Raw genomic sequence first — 22812 nt, 5'->3', positions numbered from 1 at the left:
GTTCGCCATAAAGAGACATTCTGAAGAAAATTAACATAAATTGCGATTATTTATTGGAACTTAAAACAAAATTAAACGTTTCTAATTGATCTTCATACTTTCAACAACTTAAGAAATAAAAACAAGGAGTCTTCAGAGGATAATCACAGGTATTATCAATTCCTTTAATTTACATTTATGGGCAAATGTGAATCTTCACGGTTCAATTCAAAAAAACAATCAAAATCGATTCTGTGTTAATGTGCGGACAGGAATAGTGGGTAATAATTTAGTATTTCCATATTTTCTTTATAATAATCTGAATGGTTATTTATATTAATTCGAATTTATCCAAAATTATTTCCACCCATGTTATGTGATTTTCCTCTGAACATTCGCAGATTTTCACCTCTGACTTCCATGAACCTGCATTGATTTTGATGAAATTTTGACACAATTTAGGGAATGCCTTGTGTGCCTTTGCCTTTGCGGTGAGCTCCACCCCAGCTAGAGGATAAAAATGTTTATGTTCAAAATAACCGTGGAAATTAATAGGGGTCCAAATTTTGGGCAAAAAAATGTTCTTAATATATTTTTGCTCACTTTTTAGTTATGCTTGATTGAAAACTCAAATTTTTCTTGAAAAAACCACGTTTTCGATCAATTTTTCATGAATAGCTCAAATACTTTCGATTTTATCAGAAAAAAATGTGGAAAACACAAATGAAGCTTATAAAAAAACAAAAATATAGGTTTTCTTAAGTTGCTTTTAGCATAATACAAACCGAGTCATGATTTATTGAAGGTTGAATATTTTTATCGATCAATTTTTTAAAATTAAACGTCGAGAATCGGAAAAACGGTCAACTTTTTGAGGTAATTGCATCCAACCTTTTCCAAAGTCCTTTTAAAAAGCTTCACAATGAGAATATATGGAACTCTTTAACATAAAAACCAAGAAAGTTATAACTGAAATTATGTTTATTTATTTTTTTGTAGAATAAATTTCACCCTTAGCAAAAGTACCCAAATTGCAATAATAATTCGATCCAGTTATGATTTATTTTATTCACGTACTAAAAACGATTTCTGGAAATTTGAACGATTTAGAATGCTTAATTTTGAAAACAAATTATGCTTAAGTGAAGTTTTGAAAATTTCCTTATTTTTCAAACATTTTGAAAAACAAAAAGTCAGTATTTCTGTTAACAAATACTTTGTTTTTTTCCTAATTTTTTGTAACTTCGAAAACAACTGAAATATGACCTTCCAAATCGTACCCTTACGTATGACTGATACCATTTTCGAACCGTTTAAACGTTGCCCTTCGAAAAATAGAGGACTGAAGAAATTTAAAAAGTTTATAAACTTATAGGTTAATAAAATCCCAATAAATTTACATTTTAAGCAACTGATTTTCTTGAAAATTAACCGAGATATGGCCAAAAAACTAAATACACTTTTTTTTTAAATTTTGAAGCAGGTAGATTTTGGAGTATAAGGGAAAGTATGCATCGGAGATGTAAATACTTTTTTCATTTTTTGTCATAAGGGATGATTTTATAGAGATTGAGAATTTTGAATACATAATATTGAAGTTAAAAAAGATAAAACGAATGTCAATTTAAAATAACTAAACCAAAAAATTGTATAAGTATGTCTATAAATGTTTTTTTAATTTTTTTCGAAATAGGGAATGATTTATAAGGGTTTAAAATTATAAATACAAAATATTCAAATATAAACAGCTTAAAAGCTGTTCATTTAGGGTTGATAAATCATCAAAAAGAATAAATACGTGTATAAATATTTTTTTTTCAAATTTTTTTGAAAATTTTGAAATAAGGGATGATTTATAAGTGTTGAACATTTGGGATGCGAAATATTTGAGTTGAACACAAACAAAAAGAGACAACTCAATATAAGTGAGCCACCAAAAAAGTGAATTTTTTAAATTTTATATTAACCGGAGGTGATTTAAAAGGGATTAAATACATCAAGCTGGGCTGAAAAATTATAAATACTATATTAGAGCATCAAACAATTTTTATTCAAACCTTAAAAGCATTTTTCTACTCATTAGATGCTTGTACTTATAATTTTATTGATTTTTTACAATAAGGGTTCATTTTCACCCCTAAGAGTGATAAACACATATCGGCATAGGGTAGATTTCGAAGATGAGGGTAATTCAAGCTCAATTCCAAATTTTCATGAAAATCGATGGTTCATGGAGACAGACGTTTCGATAATCAAATTGTCATCTTCACATACAGTGAATATTTTGTTCTACCGTTTTAACTACAAAAGAAAATTTCTTTGTGGTTCCTATTTGTTGTTCTTTTATATTTAAAAACTATTTATTTACGATCGTTTATTTTGGTTTTGCTTTTATAACTTCGAGCGGAACAAAATTAAAGTTTCAATGTTGAAATTGAGATGTTACTAAATTTAATAAAAATAGTTATCTCAAAGTTAATGGTGTATTAAAACGTGTGCCGCGGAAACAAACAGGTAAGCATTCATTATATTTGTTATGAAGCAAATAATTATATAAGGTTAGATGAATATTAAATAAATTGTTGTCCTTAATACGATAAACGATACGCGACAATGAACTTTATTTCAAGAACAAGGTGAATTATCGAATGATGTTTATGTTTGTTTAACGAAAAAAAAAATAAAGACTTGATGTTTCAAAAATAGTTGTGATGACTATAATGATCTTATTTTGATTACGATTAATGACTTGTTTTCAAAAATACCTTCATAAATAATTATTTTGGAAAAAATTTTTCCACCATTTTTTTTCGAAACTGTTGTATAACGAACCATTAATGCAGCGCATACAAAAAAAGCTCCTTAAAAAAAATAAATTGTTTCCGACGTATTTCTGACCGTCATATTTCTGATATAGAAAAAACTATCACGTTGTCAAAATTCAAAAGTTAAAAACACAATTTCCTGTATTTATTCTAAAAATTTTTACGTACTTTAGATAACTCAAAATGTGGCTTTAGGTGTGGAAGACGCGACAGTGACTAGAATAATATACAAAAGAAATAAAAAGAAACCTGAAGACAATTTGTAGGACTCACAATGTCGCTTTAGGAGTGGAAGAAGTGATAATGACTAAAATAATGGAGAAAAGAATGGAAAATAAGGTTGAGGGCAATTTGTAGGACTCACAATGTCGCTTTAGGAGTGGAAGAAGCAATAATGACTAAAATAATGAAGAAAAGAATGGAAAATAAGGTTGAGGACAATTTCTAGGACTCACAATGTCGCTTTAGGAGTGGAAGAAGTGATAATGACTAAAATAATGGAGAAAAGAATGGAAAATAAGGTTGAGGGCAATTTGTAGGACTCACAATGTAGCTTTAGGAGTGGAATAAGCAATAACGACTAAAATAATGAAAAAAAGAATGAAAAATAAGGTTGAGGGCAATTTGTAGGACTCACAATGTAGCTTTAGGAGTGGAATAAGCAATAACGACTAAAATAATGAAAAAAAGAATGAAAAATAATGCTGAAGACAATTTGGAAGACTCACAATGTAGTTTAGGAGTGGAAGAAGTGATAATGACTAAAATAATGGAGAAAAGAATGGAAAATAAGGTTGAGGGCAATTTGTAGGACTCACAATGTCGCTTTAGGAGTGGAAGAAGCAATAATGACTAAAATAATGAAGAAAAGAATGGAAAATAAGGTTGAGGACAATTTGTAGGACTCATAATGTCGCTTTAGGAGTGGAAGAAGTGATAATGACTAAAATAATGGAGAAAAGAATGGAAAATAAGGTTGAGGGCAATTTGTAGGACTCACAATGTCGCTTTAGGAGTGGAAGAAGCAATAATGACTAAAATAATGAAGAAAAGAATGGAAAATAAGGTTGAGGACAATTTCTAGGACTCACAATGTCGCTTTAGGAGTGGAAGAAGTGATAATGACTAAAATAATGGAGAAAAGAATGGAAAATAAGGTTGAGGGCAATTTGTAGGACTCACAATGTAGCTTTAGGAGTGGAATAAGCAATAACGACTAAAATAATGAAAAAAAGAATGAAAAATAATGTTGAAGACAATTTGGAAGACTCACAATGTAGTTTAGGAGTGGAAGAAGTGATAATGACTAAAATAATGGAGAAAAGAATGGAAAATAAGGTTGAGGGCAATTTGTAGGACTCACAATGTAGCTTTAGGAGTGGAATGAGCAATAATGACTAAAATAATGAAGAAAAGAATGGAAAATAAGGTTGAGGACAATTTGTAGGACTCACAATGTCGCTTTAGGAGTGGAAGAAGTGATAATGACTAAAATAATGAAGAAAAGAATGGAAAATAAGGTTGAGGACAATTTGTAGGACTCACAATGTCGCTTTAGGAGTGGAAGAAGCAATAATGACTGAAATAATGAAGAAAAGAATGAAAAATAAGGTTGAGGACAATTTGTAGGACTCACAATGTCGCTTTAGGAGTGGAAGAAGTGATAATGACTAAAATAATGGAGAAAAGAATGGAAAATAAGGTTGAGGGCAATTTGTAGGACTCACAATGTCGCTTTAGGAGTGGAAGAAGCAATAATGACTAAAATAATGAAGAAAAGGATGGAAAATAAGGTTGAGGACAATTTCTAGGACTCACAATGTCGCTTTAGGAGTGGAAGAAGTGATAATGACTAAAATAATGGAGAAAAGAATGGAAAATAAGGTTGAGGGCAATTTGTAGGACTCACAATGTAGCTTTAGGAGTGGAATAAGCAATAACGACTAAAATAATGAAAAAAAAGAATGAAAAATAATGTTGAAGACAATTTGGAAGACTCACAATGTAGTTTAGGAGTGGAAGAAGTGATAATGACTAGAATAATAAGGAAAAGAATAAAAAATAAGGTCGAGGTGACTTAAGAGGACAATAATGAAAAAAATCCTAGAGTTTCTAAAAGCCACCAAGCCGTGTGAGAAAATATTAGTTATTTACGCAGCAAGTGAGTAAAGCAATACTTTTTATCACGAGTAGAAAGGTTTTACAGCTCCAGAGAGTGAAAAAAAGTTACTTCACTCACGAATACTCCGTAGGCTTAAAAATCGAAAAAACTTCTATCAATTTATATTATGTATTAGTATTAGTATTAATTTTGTATTTTATTGAGTCGTCTACGTAACCCTCCGCAACTATGTTGGATTTCCACCCACCGTGCTTCTTTAATTGAATTATATCACCACCGGAATCCACCAATGGAGACGCCGAAGAGCGTCGAAATGTATGCCCAGAGTAGTTTTTTGGATTAGGTAAACTCAAATATGTTGCGATAAGATTTGATAACACAATTTTATAATTGTGTTAAAAAATGACACGTCACGACACTTTTTTTAACGCAAAAGCGTGAAAAAATAAACCGCTATGGTACTTTTTTCACGCTTTTTGACCGTTTCAGAAATAACATTCTTTATGAATGCAAATGATTGAAAAAAAAAGTGAATAGTATAACGGACGTAGTGAAAGTTGTTTCTATTCGGAAGATATATTAAATATTGTTGTTTGAACTGTGTTACTTAAATCGTGTATTCCGATTTAATACCATCAATACCTTATCTCATTTTCAAAACCAGCTATTTAGAAATATTTTTAAACTACTTGTAGTGTGTTTGGAAAAAATTTGAAAACCGGTTTGTCCAGTCCCAAAAATTCTACAAAGTCCTATCTGCATACTTGATAAATTAAAAAATGACAGTAATTAGTTGATTTACCTTGATTAATCAAACACAATTTGAAAATAGTCGCACTTTTGTTTTTCAAGTTCATTTTCGAAATATCTCATGTGTGAACGTCTTATACAGTATGATGCAAATGGAAAGAATAAATTTTTTATTTCGTAAACCGGTTCCTTCAAGGACTATTCATAAGGATACCTTTTTTATTTTTGACGTCATTCATGTGAGCGTGATGACGTAATCGCTAAAATTTTTAAGTGGAATTGTAAGTGTTGTAATACATTATTTGAAAGTTCTTTTAAATACCTATTCAGCCATAGATGAAATTGACACTCAAAAATAAATTTTGTGATGGTCTTCGCTAGTTATAAAATGTCAAATGTCTTATCTACCTCGCGAATTTATATCTATTAACAAGAAGCTGAAGGAGTCGCAAAGAATAGAAACTGGTTGTAGAGATAAAATACTAAAATACCCCAAATATTGTAAGCAAAATTGAGAAGAAATTCAGAGAATCATGTCAAAGACTTCTTAAAGGGAGTGGAAAACAATATCTGTAAAGAAATAACTATAATAGTTGTTCTGTTTAGCCTTTCAAGAGAATCCCCATACCAGTTAACGGCAAGCAGCTTCAGATAATTACATGGACCATTGAAAAGTTCTCAGGAAGCTAAAGAAGAAAAAGTAAGTTTAGTACTAGAAGATGATTTTGATAGACGAATTGATTTTTGTATTGGAATAAAATGAAGAGATTCGATGTTTACGAAAAAATGACTTTTCTACAATTCTTCCTGAGCTACCTAAAATCCACACTGGATGCAAGACTACCGTACTCAATTACCCAGAGAAAGTTAATGTTTGAACAGGAATAATAGATAATATTATTGGACCATATTTGTTCAAAAAACCTTAACAGTTCCTCGATATTTGGAATTTCGTTTAACCTTCTTAATCCTCTGATTGAACTGGTTATTTCCAAACAGAAATTATTGTGCCTCAGCACTTTGCTGTGAAGGGAAAAAGTAGAATGTTCGTCTAGGTCATCTGATTTAACTCCTCTTGATTTCTTTTGATGTGGATACTCGCAAAGTGAATTGTACCGAAATAGATCATGAAATATCATTGAACTCAAAGATGAGATACGTATTGAGGTTATATAAATAAATAAGGAAGTTATAGAGGAAGTTTGAGAAGAGTTCGCGGCACGTGTTTCTCATTTTCGGCCGAAGGCAAACAATTTGAGCACTCAATAATACAATTTATTGTTATAGAAGAATTTGATTAATTTTTCAAAAAAATACAAACAACAATTATTCATACATATTTATATTTATAGATGTTGGAATAAATAACACTTACAGCTTTCAAAATCTGTGAAAACCTTGACAAAAATTTATATAGAGTGTTCAGAAAATGGTGCCGAATTTCGCTATCTAAAAACTTCGAAAACTTAATTTTTTCAAATGTCAACCCCCATTTTCTCTTCACCATTGGATTCTACGCTTTAAATTAAGGGGACTTCGTTAGTAAATTTATATATCACAAATTAACGGTTTTTGTAGAAACTTGAAAAAACTGAAATTTTCATAGTTTTTAATTGCCGATTGCGAACAACGAATAACAAAAGTTAACGTATCAATACTTCAGTCAATAAAAAAATATTCAACACTACACTAAGAGGAGAAGAACAAAACTAAAAATTAAACTGAATGTTCGAAATGGTTGCCCCGAACATTTATGGATCCTTCTTAAAAATCCGGGCTGGGTGGCGTTTCGAATTTCTTGCGGTGAAAGAGTTCGAAATGAATTCCGAACTCTTTCCTAATAGTCTTCTTTTGTAGTTAGAGGCGAAGCAAACACGACATCTTTTATACGACCCCAAAGAAAAAAATCTAATGGGGTGATATCCGGTGAACGGGGAGGCCATTGATCGTGTGCTGTTTATCGGTCCTCAAAATGAGTTTTGTTATTTGTTATTCGCCATCGGCAGGTGACAATTAAAAACTATGAAGATCTCAGTTTTTTCAAGTTTCTACAAAAACTGTTGATTTTAGATATATGAATTTACTAACGAAGTTCCCTTAATTTATAGCGGAGAATCCAACGGCGGAGAGGTTGGTATTTGCAAAAATTAAGTTTTCGAAGTTTTTAGATAGCGAAAATCGGCACCAATTTCTGAACACCCTATATAAATTTTTGTCAAGGTTTTCACAGATTTGGAAAGCTGTAAGTTTTATTTGTCCGAATCCCAAATATTAGACCTGATTCACTCAAATTAAGAAATATAATCTTTTTTTAGTGGAGGTCTGCAGTGTTCAAAAATTTCGAAAATGTGTAAAAAAGGTGGACTTTCAGAATACGATGCCTTATATGAAGTTGTATTGAAATTTTGCGTAGATTCCAAAAACTTAATAAAAACCATAGCATTTCGTTTAAAAAAACGAAGTTTGAGTCCACTTCCGGTATACCAGAAAACTGAAATTATTTTATCTGAAACGAGCATTTCGGAAAACCCACGCAAGCAAATTTTCAGTACACTAGTCGCAGTACTTTCCCATATACAAATCGATTCAGCTCTTCGTGAAGGACCCTGTATATACGAGGATACAAATATTCATAAGATGAGGAACTTTTAATCAAGTCATATTGATAATCCTTGAGACATTTCAGATTTGACAAGGCAAACGGGTTATTTTTTCTTACCATATATGCGATATTTTGTTAAGTTTATATTAAAAAAAGGTCAAAATCTTTTAATAGATTATTCATCGATTGAACAGTATTCACGAAATCTATTTCGAAACCTTTTTTTTCATATGATTATAATTATTGAGTGGAATTGATTAAAAATCATATTCATAGTAGCTAGAATAAAACGGAATGAACAATCCCAGAACGAAAATTAAAACCGAATATACAAGACTAATTAAAAAAATACGAATTTCTCCGAAATTATCGACAAAAAATGATTGTTTTGACTTGATCTTATAGTCTCCTTCTGATAATTTGATGATTTTTTTGTTTACGAATATACTAATTTGCTTTTATCGACTAAATATGTTTTTATAATTGATTACTCCAAAAAAATATATATAAACAACAGCTTAACATATTTCCTACTTACATCAAACCGAATCTATCCAAATAGGACTGACAAAAATAATAACAAAAATAAAGATATGATGCTGAAGCAATCGTGGGCGTCCAAAATAGTGTACAGTTAGCTGCCAAAAAGATTTCTGCGAGTTGGATAATTTGACGATCGCTCAAAAAAAGCACGTGTCGCTTGGTGCAAAGAAATAATGAAAACACTCAATCTCGGTGCTTCGAAAGAAGTCTAAACGACAATCGACTGTATGAGTCTTCCAAGACGAGTCAAGCTCAACAAAAGTTAGTCGCGCACCGAGCATTTTAAAGCAAATGGTCGCCTGTTTTTTCGGAATAACTGGACATGTCACCACCGTTCTATCAAATCAACATAAAATTATCCATTTTGAATGGTATACCAGCATTTGATTGCCAAAAAAATCCGAGATCTCATACATCATTGCAAACAAAAACGTTTTTGAACAGTCCAAACATCGAATTAATGAGTCATTCACTGAACAGTCCTTTTGGCAGACAATGGTACACTTGAGGAAGTGGTTGATGCGTTCGAATCACACGTTTTGGAGGTACCCCAATCGGAATGGAAAAATTTCTACAAATGTTTTGATCTTAATGGAGAATTTTTTAAAAAATAATAAAGCCATATCCAATTATCAATATCCGTTTTTATTTGTTCAAAAAATGGACCCGACATGTAAGATGGATGCCAGAAGATAGTCTGGTGAAAAATGCAAGAGATGAATCTCCAATAGGAATCTAGAACCAGGATGAGAAAAGATATGAATAAGGAACAGGCATTAGTCCTTATATGGAAGAAAGAATATTGAATTAACTAACTTTGTATTTTGTAAGTGGGCTTTATGAAAGGTTAATTAACTTTTTCGACTCTGTTCTATTTGGAGATGGAGCCACGTTTAATAAAAATGGTTGTGTTAAGAGGCGAAAAGAAGGTATCGTTGGTAAATGTGTAGTAGGACGGACCATATTTTTTTATTAGATTAGATTAGATTTTCTTCTAAACCGATTACTCCTACTACTGTAAGAAGTCCCATTTCAGAAGATGTGGTTTTTGCATGATAGTGCGCCTACCCACGCTAATCAACTAATAAATTGAGAACTCGATAAACAATTTCCTAGAAAATAGATCGGAAGAAGAGTTCCAGTACAGTGGCCACCAAGGTCGCCAGATTTCATTAAAATGGATTCATTTCTATGAAGTCACATTAAGAATGAAGTATACAAAATACCTCGAACAACAAGGGATGAAATGATGAAGAAAATATTTCTTTATGACGTATATTGTATACTATATACTGTGGTAAATATGATAGTTTTTTTGTTTAGTCTCAATATATACAGTAACAAACAACAATTAAGTTGGTATTTCTGGAACTGTTGGTGATATTCATATTGAATACATTCGTTTACTTTCAATCTCTGAAGACGATTACTTGGTTATCGAAACGCGTCGCGTTAGACAATGTAATTGTGAGTGTTGGTGTAGTGGTGGTGTATTCAGATTAGATATAGTGACATAATGATGGTTTTACTAAGAAAAATCAAAATACCTCGAAAATTAAAAAGTTCTGGTAAATGACACTTAAATGACACATAAAATATAAGTTGATTAATTTGAAAAGAAAACATGTAGATATTGTATTTTGATTTACCGTGTATCACATTCAATGGATATTGAAGAAATATTCGAATGCTTTGACCGCAACAGATCTCCATTCGTTACCTTTTTTTTTGATTTATTTTTAGAAAATATCAGCATGATAATTCATACATTGATTAAAAAAATTGAATGGATAACAAAATTGAGAAATAAAAGTAACGAAATAAATTGTGATTATAGTATTGACTTTCATACAATATTTCAGGTTATAAAAATAATAATAAAATAATTGACTTAAATGATAATAATTATCGCAACTAAAATTAGAAACGACCCCTTTATCACTATTGATAAAACATTTTTTACAGATTTTTTTATCATAAATTCCATTGATTATTATAAAATACGTCTGATAAGTCAGAATAACATACACTGATTGACAAAAAAGCGTGTCACCTTATAGGGTCATATTCACTTGTAATTTCGGAAAAAACGAGTATTTTTGACTTATTTTCGATTGTACATATATTCAAAAATATTGTCTAAAAAATTCACATTGATCCGGTAAATAGTTTCGGAGAAATTAGTGAAGTCCAGAATAGCAGCTGCTTCTCATTACCTCTATACCCTTTTCCATGCTTTTCCATGCTTTTCTTCTTGGAATTAGAATATGAAAAGTTTATTCTATATCTAACTAAAGGCCTAAAGTTTTAATCAGCTGATATGGAAAATCACTTCATAAATAATCTAATGTAGCTGTAAGATCGTTGAAATTGCAATAGTTGGCTGTATCAAAAGCAAACTATAAAGCAGAGGACACCTCTTATGGCCTTGGAATAGATGACCCGATCTAAGTTGAAAAAAACATTTAATTTTGTTCAAATGGTTCCCAAAACAGCTGGACCTATAGGCTTGAAATTTTCCCCCAATCTTCTTAGATGCATTTGTAAGACCAGGTAATTTAAAAAAAATTTTTTTCTTTGGGAAGTCGTTATTTTCTCAAAATTAAAAATTTTGACTATTCCATCGATCATTGTATTTATCTATCCTAAGAATTAATCTTTGGGCTGTTTTTTGATTCAGGTAATTTGGATCAGAGACATCTAAATCAACGTCAGACACCTTCTTCTGGAGGTTAGGAGATTTACTGCAGGAACAACGGAACCCATTATATTCAAATTCTTAAAATACATTAAATTTATTATATGTATTCACAAAAAACACGTTTTTTTCTTACTCACAAGTGGATATAACTCTTGATTTATTTATGACAAAATTATTCAATTTTTTGAGTAAGAAACCAACGGTTACCGAAGAAAATCCAACTATTCTCTTCTGTATATTTTGAGATGCTACGAAACTATAAAAGTCTTACTTCAGTTTTGAATACCACCATACTTAAGTAGTAAGCCCCTCTACTTATCCGACCAAAATTAATCTCAAGCTGTTCTCTTGAAAAAGTGTTTTTTCTTTCAAAAAAAGTATGCTACCCAGAATTTTTCCAAGATATTTAGCTTTCTCACTTTATGATATTCCATGCTCGTTTATAGTGACTGTTTTCTCGTCTGTTTGTGAAAGTCATATGGTCACGTTAACTGAATTTACCATATTTTTAACCATTGCTTTAACCTGTCGATATGAATTTGAGAAACATACGGAAGATCCAAAAGAGGAATAAAACCGCTAACTTAAAAAACATGTGTTGTTGAATATTTTCCTTAATCATGAAGTACCGATCTCCAAGGTAGGTTTTAAAAATGAGGAAATATATTTTAGATAAAGGAAATTTCTGATTTTGTGAAGTGGATCCATGTATTTATATATAACTTACATGTTTCTCATTAAGAATTGGTATCATTCTAGTTTTTGAAAACTTTTCTAGCAACTTAAACATTATATAGTAGATTCATATAATATTAAGAAGATTTATATGAAAACTTTTCATCGGTCGATAGTTCAATCAGGCTTCTACGTACGCAGATTATACGGATTTGGTATCTACTTTATGAGTATCTTCAAACCACGCACATGAAACCAACGCAACAGCGCTTAAAGTTCACCATGATTAAAGTATCTACTTCTTTGCGTACCTTTATCTATCGTTGACTCCCATATTGACTTGTCATTGCCAAACTATTGAAGAAAACTGTTTAACCACGATGTTGTGAGCTGGTTCTTCCAATCCAATTGATCCCTCACATGACCAAAGTATTATAATCTACGTCTCTTTATAGTGATGACTACATCTGAACGTTTATCGGCAGATAGGAAAGTTTGTAATTCAAAGAGGCTCTGAGTCTTGTGATCATCATTAACTCATGGTCACAATGATTTGAAATAGCTACCACATCACTCCAAACTTAATCTTATTGAATTAATTCAATGGAATAGTTAGAATCACAAGTCCCTACCAATAAGCTCTTAAAAAGTTTTCTTAAATTGGAACCAGATCAAATTATTATTGATTTTGATGAGGATATCATTTCTGAAGATGATAATTTAGTAAATTTTGAGATTGAATACAGTGAACTTGATGATTTATAAATATCAAATGTGGACAATACGTTATTTATAATAAAAATGGATTTAGCCTAAATGTATAAGTCATGTTAAACAGTTTAAAGAAACCATTTTTCATCCATCAAAGCTTTTCATCAATCTTCTAGGTATGATTCCGGTAAGAATCAGTTTGTCTTCTCGATATATGTGATTTGACGGTGAGAATTCTGTATTGGAAATACAGTACATCCCGAAATTAACAATATTAAATTTGTAATTTCGATGTTCCAAGTTTCTTGTCGTGGAATAAAGGTTATCTCAGTACGTTTGAAAGCGGTTGTTTAGCCATCTCCCCTGTATGCGTCTAGAAATAGAGTTTTGGAAAATGTGAATGATAAAGAAAGTCGAAAAACCGTGGAATAGATCTGCTTGGAGAGTATTACTGAAGGAATTGACGAACTGCCGCAACAGTATGGCAAGTTGCTCCATCTTGTTATCAAAATTGGTGTCGAAATGCCAATTGCCAATTGACATAGATCAGGATAAAGCGTGTTCAAATTTATATGTGGCTCTGTTGATTAATCATGACTTATTTACCATTCTCTTCGATAAAATACGGACCTATGATTCCGTGTCCCGAAACTGCACACCAGACTCTCAATTTGGCTTTATATTTAGAAACTGTTTGAACCTCAACGATTCACATGACCCGACAAATAAAAATTGGTTTAGTCTGAAAACATTTAGGATAATCCCGAGGTTGTAGTTGTTGATATGCCTGAATCACATACGAAAATGTAATCAGCTCCTTCAAGATTCCTTGCAAGGAATTTCTTTTCAAGCCAAGATGGAACGCTGTCCTTTCTGACTGGCTCTCGGATTATTGGAGATTCACTCATGAACACATTCATGGTTATTGTTGTTGTTAACTATCCTGGGACCCGTATTTCTGCAGCATTACTTGGGGAACGTTTATTAAACCTTTGAGCCCTATTAATTAATTGTTTAGGATTTACTTGACAGTTAACTTGTGTTACTTACAGCATTTTAAGATACATAAAATCTTTTTGCGTACCCATATATTATTTCTTATGGATTAATAATCAAATTGGAAGGAAGTGAATTTAACTGATTACATAACATACTGTAATAAAAAATTAGAACATAGACTAATTATATTCTCCATTAATCCTTATCAATATTATGTTTTTAAAAGGTATAATAATTGAATTGAATTTATATGATACGTAGACACAACTTTGTCATTAAATGTTTGGCAAATAAAGTGTTTTGGGGTATTTCTAATTAGAAAATATCCATTAAAAATTGTTTTTAGTCTTAGAACAACCTATAAATAGTATAATTTGCTTAAGAGGTACCAAAAAAAGCTTTGGAAATATATTAGAATTATATATGAATTGGAAAGAAGTCTTCGGCAGCAAGATCATGAGCATTTTCATAGTGGGATTGTGACAAAATTAAACACCAAAATGTACCAACTTTAATATATTTTCGAATACTCATGTATTAACCCTCTGGGAATGAAATTATGATCAAGTAAAACATAAAAAAATATGTATAAAAGTGTAACGATAATAAAAATCACTAAATTAATTAGTTGGAAAACTTCATCGATTTTAAAAATCAATATTCAAATTGACGCTTGATAAAAATATTAAGGCTATTAATTATTGTTGTTATAGAAATCGCTGTTAATTTTCATTGGTTAGATTTTGAATGACATTAAATTTGGATAGGCTGGTTTGTGGTTAATGATGATGAATATTGATTGGTCATCCAATGCATGTCTTTAAATTTTAATAGTCTAGGTCGTTATGGATGCAGTTGAATATTTATTGGTTCGAATATGGATTCAATTTTTACGAAAAAGGAGAATTTGCGTAGAGGTTAAACTATGAATCACGATATTTGTTGCTCCAATATCCTGTTGCAGGGTGCTCAAATGTTCAAGGTCATTTTAGCTAAGATATTTTCAAGTTTAGCTAAATAATTTTTTCTATTATATGTTTTTATTCTAACGATGATAATTTATAGTAACATTTTACATGATGTAACAAAATTCCTCATGATTTTAATCGTGGGTGAAGTACTAGGTGAAAATATACTTTCAGTTTTTTCACTTTTAAAAGAATGAGAACCATTTCAACCATAGATTTTCCCGAAAATATGATAGAGCAATTCCGAAATAAAGCTCCTACTTTTGTGGATCCGACGCTAGGATAAATACATTGTTAATAGATGACAGTATTTTTAAACGGATCATTTCAAATGTTATGTTAACTTTTTAGTTCGTTTCCAGTAGTAATAACTCAAGGACATTGATCATTGTTCGAAAAGATTCAATTTCGAAAACTTGATGCTTGGAAAAAAACCAACGCCATAGGCGGAGCTCTGATGCCTATAAGCAACAAGCTTGAGAAAGTTGTTATAAAATTTATCATAAGTATAAAAAAATTTTTATCAAAGGTGCAATTAAGAAAATAACAATTAGAAAAGTTAAGATTCAGACTTGTTAGTTTCTATGACTGATGAAGATGTATTTCTACTGTTAATATTTTGATCATAATGTTCTCCGTCAATATTCGAGTAGATTTGAATTGATTTGGCACTGTTGTGGCCTGTAATTTTTAAAAGCTTGCTCTTACTTTCCACTTTTGACCAATAGACTAACCGTGGTCGATCTATTCGAGTGATTAGTCATTTTTTCCTTGGTATTCAATCCAATCGCTCCAGCAGACGATTTTGTTCTATTTTTGACAGGACAAACTTTGCTGTCGTTGTTTTCTATCAAAAATTTGCTTCAAGCACACATTCTTGAAGCACCTTGGTGAAGTTTACTGAATGGAGGGTTATATTCAACTCGATATAGAACCATCGATGATTGATTCGATAGAAAAAAACCAATCAAGCAAACAACAACTTCTCCACCTCGCCAAGTTCATTCTACCGCGGCTATATGGTAGAATTTCCCTTTCTACGGAACTCAATGCTTCAGTTTCTTATATCTCTCTTGTAACAGCTTACTTATTGACATGTTATTCACAATCTCTTCAAATTAAAACATAATTCAGCTAACACTAAAAAAGTTATTCGTGATTGAACTTTCTTCTTTGTCGACGCCATATGATTAGCTCCCATCAGATTTCAAATCAATCTCAAAACGGCAAATTAGTATTTTTGATAAATTTTCATGGTCTTTGATCTTAGTAGACCCCTCTATTTATTTATGATAAGCCTAAGATGGTCAAATCCTCAACGAGATGGTGCTTCATCACCAAAAGTCAAAGCGAGATGATCGGCACTATTGTCGTTTTAATCTACGTCAAAAATCATATGAAATCATAGCACTACACATTTTGAGTACGTCCACGATTAAAAATATCAAACTTAATGATTTCCCAATCCTCTAAAATTAACGTCAATTCTTCCGCCGTCCAATTTCCATCTAATTGATACTTTCTATCATTGCAAAAGTTAATAAATTGTTTTTATATAAATTTTGATACTGTATACGGTATTTTTTAGTATTTTCGATTCTATAATTTAATTCAACCAAATCGTGACATTTTGAAATATTAAATATTTTAAACGTCAAAATCAAAAATCAATTTCCTTAAAACCTCGTATAATATTTCAGGAAATTTACGTAAGTTCTCCATTATAATTATCTTTAGAGCGAAATTCCATAAATCAATCCATAAATTTAATATAATTTCATTGGAAACAATATGAAAAATAAGAATAAAAATTATTTTTTTATAATCGGATTTATAGTTCGAACGAGTTTCCGTTCTAATCTATCATCAGAATCTCCGAACCAATAATTTCATAATACATGACGCAAATTGTATTCAAATCTATATAATTGATATAATTTTCAGTCTCCCTTCTTTTTTTTTAAAAAAATATAAATATTCGAATTAGAAAAAAGTGTATAATTTCGAATTGACATTAATAACTTTAAACAATGGGTTTTATAACCTGGTAATCCAATTAAAATCAAGGTATTCGTCTTTCAGAATATTTTAAGGTATAATATGTCTCAGCTCGGTGCAATTGGGTGCGAGAACGAATTTCACGTGCTCTGATTTTCAAAATTTGTAATAGGTAAATACTCAACCACCAAAGACGATTGTTAACAATTGGTTTGCAGAATTTTGTCATGGTCGTGTCGGGTATTCATCAGTTAGATCTAGGTCAACCAAAATCGGTTGGCAATCCGAGAAACATCGATGCTGTACGCAGCATAATAAAAGAAAATCGATGAGTGATTTACAGACAGATAGAGGCATCTCCAACGATATCAATGACAATCGTTTTTGAATGAATATGAAAAAAAAAACGTCGCGTGTTTCTGCATCACGATGATCCAGCTCCTATAAAGCATAAGAGAATATTTGAAGGAAGAAAACATCAAATTAATACCCATCCATCACCCGATTTATCGCTTAGTAACTTATTATTGTTCCCCAATGGGAAAAGATTCGCTGGTAGTGATTCCCATCACCTCAAGAAGCCGTTGAAGACTTTCAGAACCTTGTTTCGAATATTTTGGAAAAATAAAATACTTGCTTTGGACTTTCTTATTTATGTTTCACTTTTTGTAAAAAAAACAACCCTCGTGAATACTTTTTCGATGAAATTTTGTATATTTGTAATGTTTTCTGGAAAACTCTAAGAATTTTTCTGTAATTGAAAATAGTGAAAGTTTTGGAAATTCATTCTAGACCTGGTTCGCTAATTTTGAACCAAAAAAAGGAGTAGGATGAAACTCAGGGAGAAAGGAAAAAAAATAACAAAATGATTTATCTCGATCTGTCCTGAATTTTCAAGTCTTTTGGAGAAAAATCGAATGAGAAATTTATATGTGATAAACAACTCTATAACTTTTGCTCTCACACTTTTTTCACAAATAACCAATTTGTGTTTTTTGATATTTATCTTCCAAAATAATATATTTTATCACAAAAAACTCACTTTCTTATGACCCACTGTAATTTTTTTGATTCAAATTATTTATTTTTTCATCTTATTTTGATTAAATATCACAGAAACTCCTGAACTCAAAATCGAAAATAGACTTTTTGAAATGGATTTTTTATACATTGAAATTTGTACCTTCTGATGATGATAAAAAAATGCATTTCTATGATCAATTTTCTCAGAAAATGCACAGAAAACTCACCCGAAGTTTTTTTCTTGTTATTATATACAATTTTTAGCTATTTCTGGAATGTAATAAATATAATAAAGAATCTCACGGTTTTACAGTAATTATGGCATAAAAGTTTCATAATTTGCGAAAAATATTGTGAATAAAAATCTCGAATTCAAGTTTTTTTCACATTTTCTGCAAATGTTTTTTCGCCATCAGAAAGTAGAGATTTCAATAAACTGAAAGTCCATCGATAAACCTATATTTTGACGTAAGAATTTTCGATTGAATATATTTTTGATATTTATCTTTCAGAATAATATATTTTATCACAAAAAACTCACCTTCTTATGCCCCACTGTAATTTTTTTGAATTAAACTATTTATTTTTTCATCTTATTTTGATTAAATATCATAAAAGCACCTCAACTTTAAATCGAAAATTCTCATGTAAAAAATAGGCTTTTTGAAAAAATTATTATTGAAATTTTAGCTATTTTTGGAATATAATAAATATAATAAAGAATCTCACGGTTTTACAGTAATTATGGCATAAAATTTTGATAATTTGATAAAAATAATACATTGTGAATAAAAATTTCGAATTCCAGTTTTTTCACATTTTCTGCAAATGTTTTTCGCCATCAGAAAGTAGAGATTTCAATAAACTGAAAGTCCATGGATAAACCTATATTGTGACGTAAGAATTTTCGATTGAAAATATTTAGTTGAGTCATAAGGCTAGAAATGAATATCCTATATTGAAAAATTACAGTTTGTTTGTGATATAAAAGTGTAAATTTCCACTGAATTTTGGAAAAAACATATTTTAAAAATAATAAAATAATAAAAAATAAAATAAATAATAGATAATGTTTTAGATAAAATAATGTTTTAAAATAATAAAAATAAAAAATACTTCACGTAAAGTTTGAGGTTATATGAAAAGCTCTTCAACTTTTGTTAATAGAATTTGTAATTTTGATATATTCTTTTCATTTCCCATTTTCATTTCATTTCCACAGGCCTTAATTTGATCTATACGTTTAAGTGGATATGATATGATATGAATATTAAATTACTCAGCATGTGTTCGTATTGTCAAGTACGTTATTCTATTTTAGGATGTATTATCCTTACTTTTGATTATGAGTAAGCAGTTCAACAAATTTTTCTGACCTTAACTTACGTAAACTTCTTAAGGTTATTGTTGGAGATTATCTATTGAAAAATTCAATGGATTTTATAGAAATTTTGAAGTTTGATTTCCATCTGTCTTCAACTTCTTGTTGTGTCATGATCTAGTTATTAAACAGCGCTGATAATTGATTAAGTGGTATATTTTTAAGTGTGTTATGTATTTAAAATTAAATATCCATTATCTCACTTAAACAAATCCTCCTGAATTGATAATATTGTTTATTAGATGCTCTACATATTAATTTAAAATTTTTATGCTTATTTAACTGAATTCATTTATCATCTTATTTTTCTCTTCACTCTGCTTTGTTGTTTGTTTTGTTTGACATAATTTTATTTTTATTTTGGGATACTTGAGGACATAAAATACTTAAAATTGATTCATTTTTGGTTACTAATATTCTAATTTGATTTAAAAACCTCACCCCACAATAAATTTAATTGAACAATATGAATTGAATTGTTTTTTCTTGTTTGAATATTATGAATATAAGAAAAATATAAATCAATAAATTATAAATAACATGAATTCACTAAAAAAAGTTCAACAACAATAATTAATGTATCTGAAACATTTTCCAATTTCAATTTATTGATTTACTTTAATTTTTTTTCTCATAAGTTCATATTATTTTTCAAATATCCAAATGAATTTTCAATAAAACAAATTGAATCGAAAGATAGATATAATAATAATTCATCATAATATTTATATATATGTAAAAATATTTTTTTATTAATAAAATTATTTAAAAAATTGATATGTATCGAATTAAATTCCGATTGTAATGAATTTCCAAAAAACGAATAAGCAAAAACGATTAAAAATATTTGTTAGTGAATTGAGTTAGTTATTTAGAGTTAGAGTTATTTATTTATGAATTTGAAAAACAATAAACAATTATTAATAATTGCCCGTAAATTATCAAAAATAAATATTTTGCAATATTTTCAATCTATTAATATTGATTATATATTTATCTCCATTTTGTGAAATAAATAACCTAATTTATGAAAATTTAATGAAAAAATATAAATAAATAAATTGAATTGGTTTTTCCTGTTTGAATATTGTAAATATAGGAAAAATTTGATTCAATAAATTGTAAATAACACGAATTCGCCAAAACAAATTTTGATAACAATAATAAATGTTTACTAGTTAATTTATCTAAAATATTTTTCATTATTCTAAATTAATTGATATTAATTTAAATTATTTTCTCATAAGTTCGTATTATTTTTAAAATGTGCAAATAAATTTATCATATATAAAAATATTTTTTTATTAGTAAAATTATATATGTATCGAGTTAAATTTCGATTGTAATGAATTTCCAAAAAAGGAATAAGCAAAAACAATTAAAAATATTTGTTAATGGAATGACTGAAAGTATTTTTCCGTATCTTCATTATCTATAAGTATTGATTAATTATTTATTTTCATTGTATCATATAAGTTCCGTAATGAATTTACAATAGGATAAATTTATTTTAAAAATAAAAATTAGAATATTTTGTACCTGTAAAAGAAAACGATGAAAACAATAAACAAGAATCATTGTTTATTAATATTTGCCCGTAAAATTATCAAAAATAAATATTTTCCATTATTTTTAATCTATTAGTATTGATTATATTTTTTTCCATTCTGTGAAATAAATAACCTAATTTATAATAAATTTAATTGAAAAATATAAATTTAATTGTTTTTTTTTTGTTCGAATATTATGAATATAGGAAAAATATAATTCAATAAATTATAAATAATATGAATTCGCTGAAAAAAATTCAAAAACAATAATGTATCTGAAACATGTTCAATTTATTGATTCAATTTAATTTTTTTTCCTCATTAGTTTATATTATCTTTTAAATATTCGAGTAAATATTCAATACAACAAATTCAATTAAAAGATATGATATATTAATAATTCATAATAATATTAAATATATAAAATAATAATTTTTTTATTATGGTTATTAAAAAAACAAATAAAATATCATTTGCCAAAAATTTCTAAGCAAAAACAATTACAAACCATTGTCAGTGAAATGACTAAAAATAATTTTTCATTATTTTCAATTTATTAATAAGAAATCGATATTAATTTTCATATTATCGTATAAATATCCAAATGGGTTAAATATATAAATTCAAATATATTTTTCTCTAGTTGGAAATTGTAAATATAAAAAAATCAAATATAATTGTCAAAATTTAGAATAAATTCAATCCAGAGAAGGTACTCACTTTTATTGACGGTATACCGAATTTCCTTCATTTCAAAAATTGTTCCTAGAGCCAAACAAAATTCAAAAACTGATAATCACTCCAAATTCGTCACTTAAAAAATTACGGAAACAAATAAACGCGAGTCTCGACACAATATAGGCTTTTTTTGTAAATAAATCCACCGAAACCACATCAGAGGTTTTAAACCAAACGGTGCAGATAAGAAATAGAGTAAGAGTGGGAGGGAAACTCGATTCTATCGACAACTGTGACGTCCGTCAAAACGTTCTTCGGACTTAAAAATAGTTTAACTGGTATATACCGAAAGGTGATACCAACATACGTCTACGTAAGAATGTTTATTTATCTATAAATTATACCCATCATCAACATCGTTGGAAAGTGATTATAATTTTTTCTGCAAAAATTCGATTTTTCGGGGTCAAAATTAACCAATCACGTCATAGAATCAATCGATGACGCCAGAGATTTCATTTCACATCGATTATTATTGAGGTTATGTTCAGAACATTGTTTTCAACTAGACATTATTTACCGAAAATTATTACTATTAGACTATGTCGGATTCGTATATCTTATTCCATATAATACAATTAACTTAGACAAGATGAAAATTGATTATAAATACATTATATTCGATTATGTTAATTTTTTGACGTCACCAAGAATGGAAATAAGTAGCTTTCTATTCCTACAGATTAAAATCACGTGGAATGAAAAGAAATTTGACCGTAATGCTGACTGAATTCAATCGCAAAAACTCTTGTTCTACAAGCGTTGACCAAAAATTTTATAGCGTCAATCTGGAAATATCAGCATTAAGCAATATAAGCTGGTAAATATATTTTCGCGTACGTTGAGAAAATCTCACTCAAAATTCAGCAATTTTGAAAGCCCAGTTTGTACTTGACAATCATAGTTAGTCGTTGTGGATATTTTTTTGCAAACGGATTAAATGGAATCATCGAATGTTAATTTTTGGAAGACAATGGACGAAAATGGAAAAGAATCTAAACGTTATTTCGATGGCAACAGATGGAGCTCCTGCCATGATCTAGAGATATGGTGCAATTCACCGATAACATCTAGTAGCGAACAATTTTAGTGAGGAAAATGATGAAGACAACCAACGATTGCTGTTACATACCGAGGTACGCTGGTTGTCGAAAGGTGTATGTTCATTAAGATTTTATTCACTTTTTGACTCAATTTTAGAGTTTTTGGAAAGTGAAGGTTCTGATTTAAAAGAAAATCTGACCAAT

At 29.4% G+C, this 22812-nt stretch overlaps 1 protein-coding gene across 1 annotated transcript in view; it reads right to left on the bottom strand.

Annotated features, from left to right (window-relative positions):
• LOC130895348 (scavenger receptor class B member 1-like) overlaps positions 1 to 21815 on the bottom strand; it is a 64335-nt gene extending 42520 nt beyond the window's left edge. The window contains exon 1 of the mRNA XM_057802585.1: positions 21548 to 21815. Coding sequence (XP_057658568.1) covers positions 21548 to 21578 — 31 coding nt within the window. The 5' untranslated portion in view covers positions 21579 to 21815. The remainder of the gene's footprint in view (positions 1 to 21547) is intronic.
• Positions 21816 to 22812: the final 997 nt, after the last annotated feature.

The sequence above is a fragment of the Diorhabda carinulata genome, chromosome 6 (assembly GCF_026250575.1).
Source record: "Diorhabda carinulata isolate Delta chromosome 6, icDioCari1.1, whole genome shotgun sequence".
Lineage (NCBI taxonomy): Eukaryota > Metazoa > Arthropoda > Insecta > Coleoptera > Chrysomelidae > Diorhabda > Diorhabda carinulata.
Note: the sequence above shows the minus strand (reverse complement) of the source record. Positions and strands in the feature narration are given on the sequence as shown.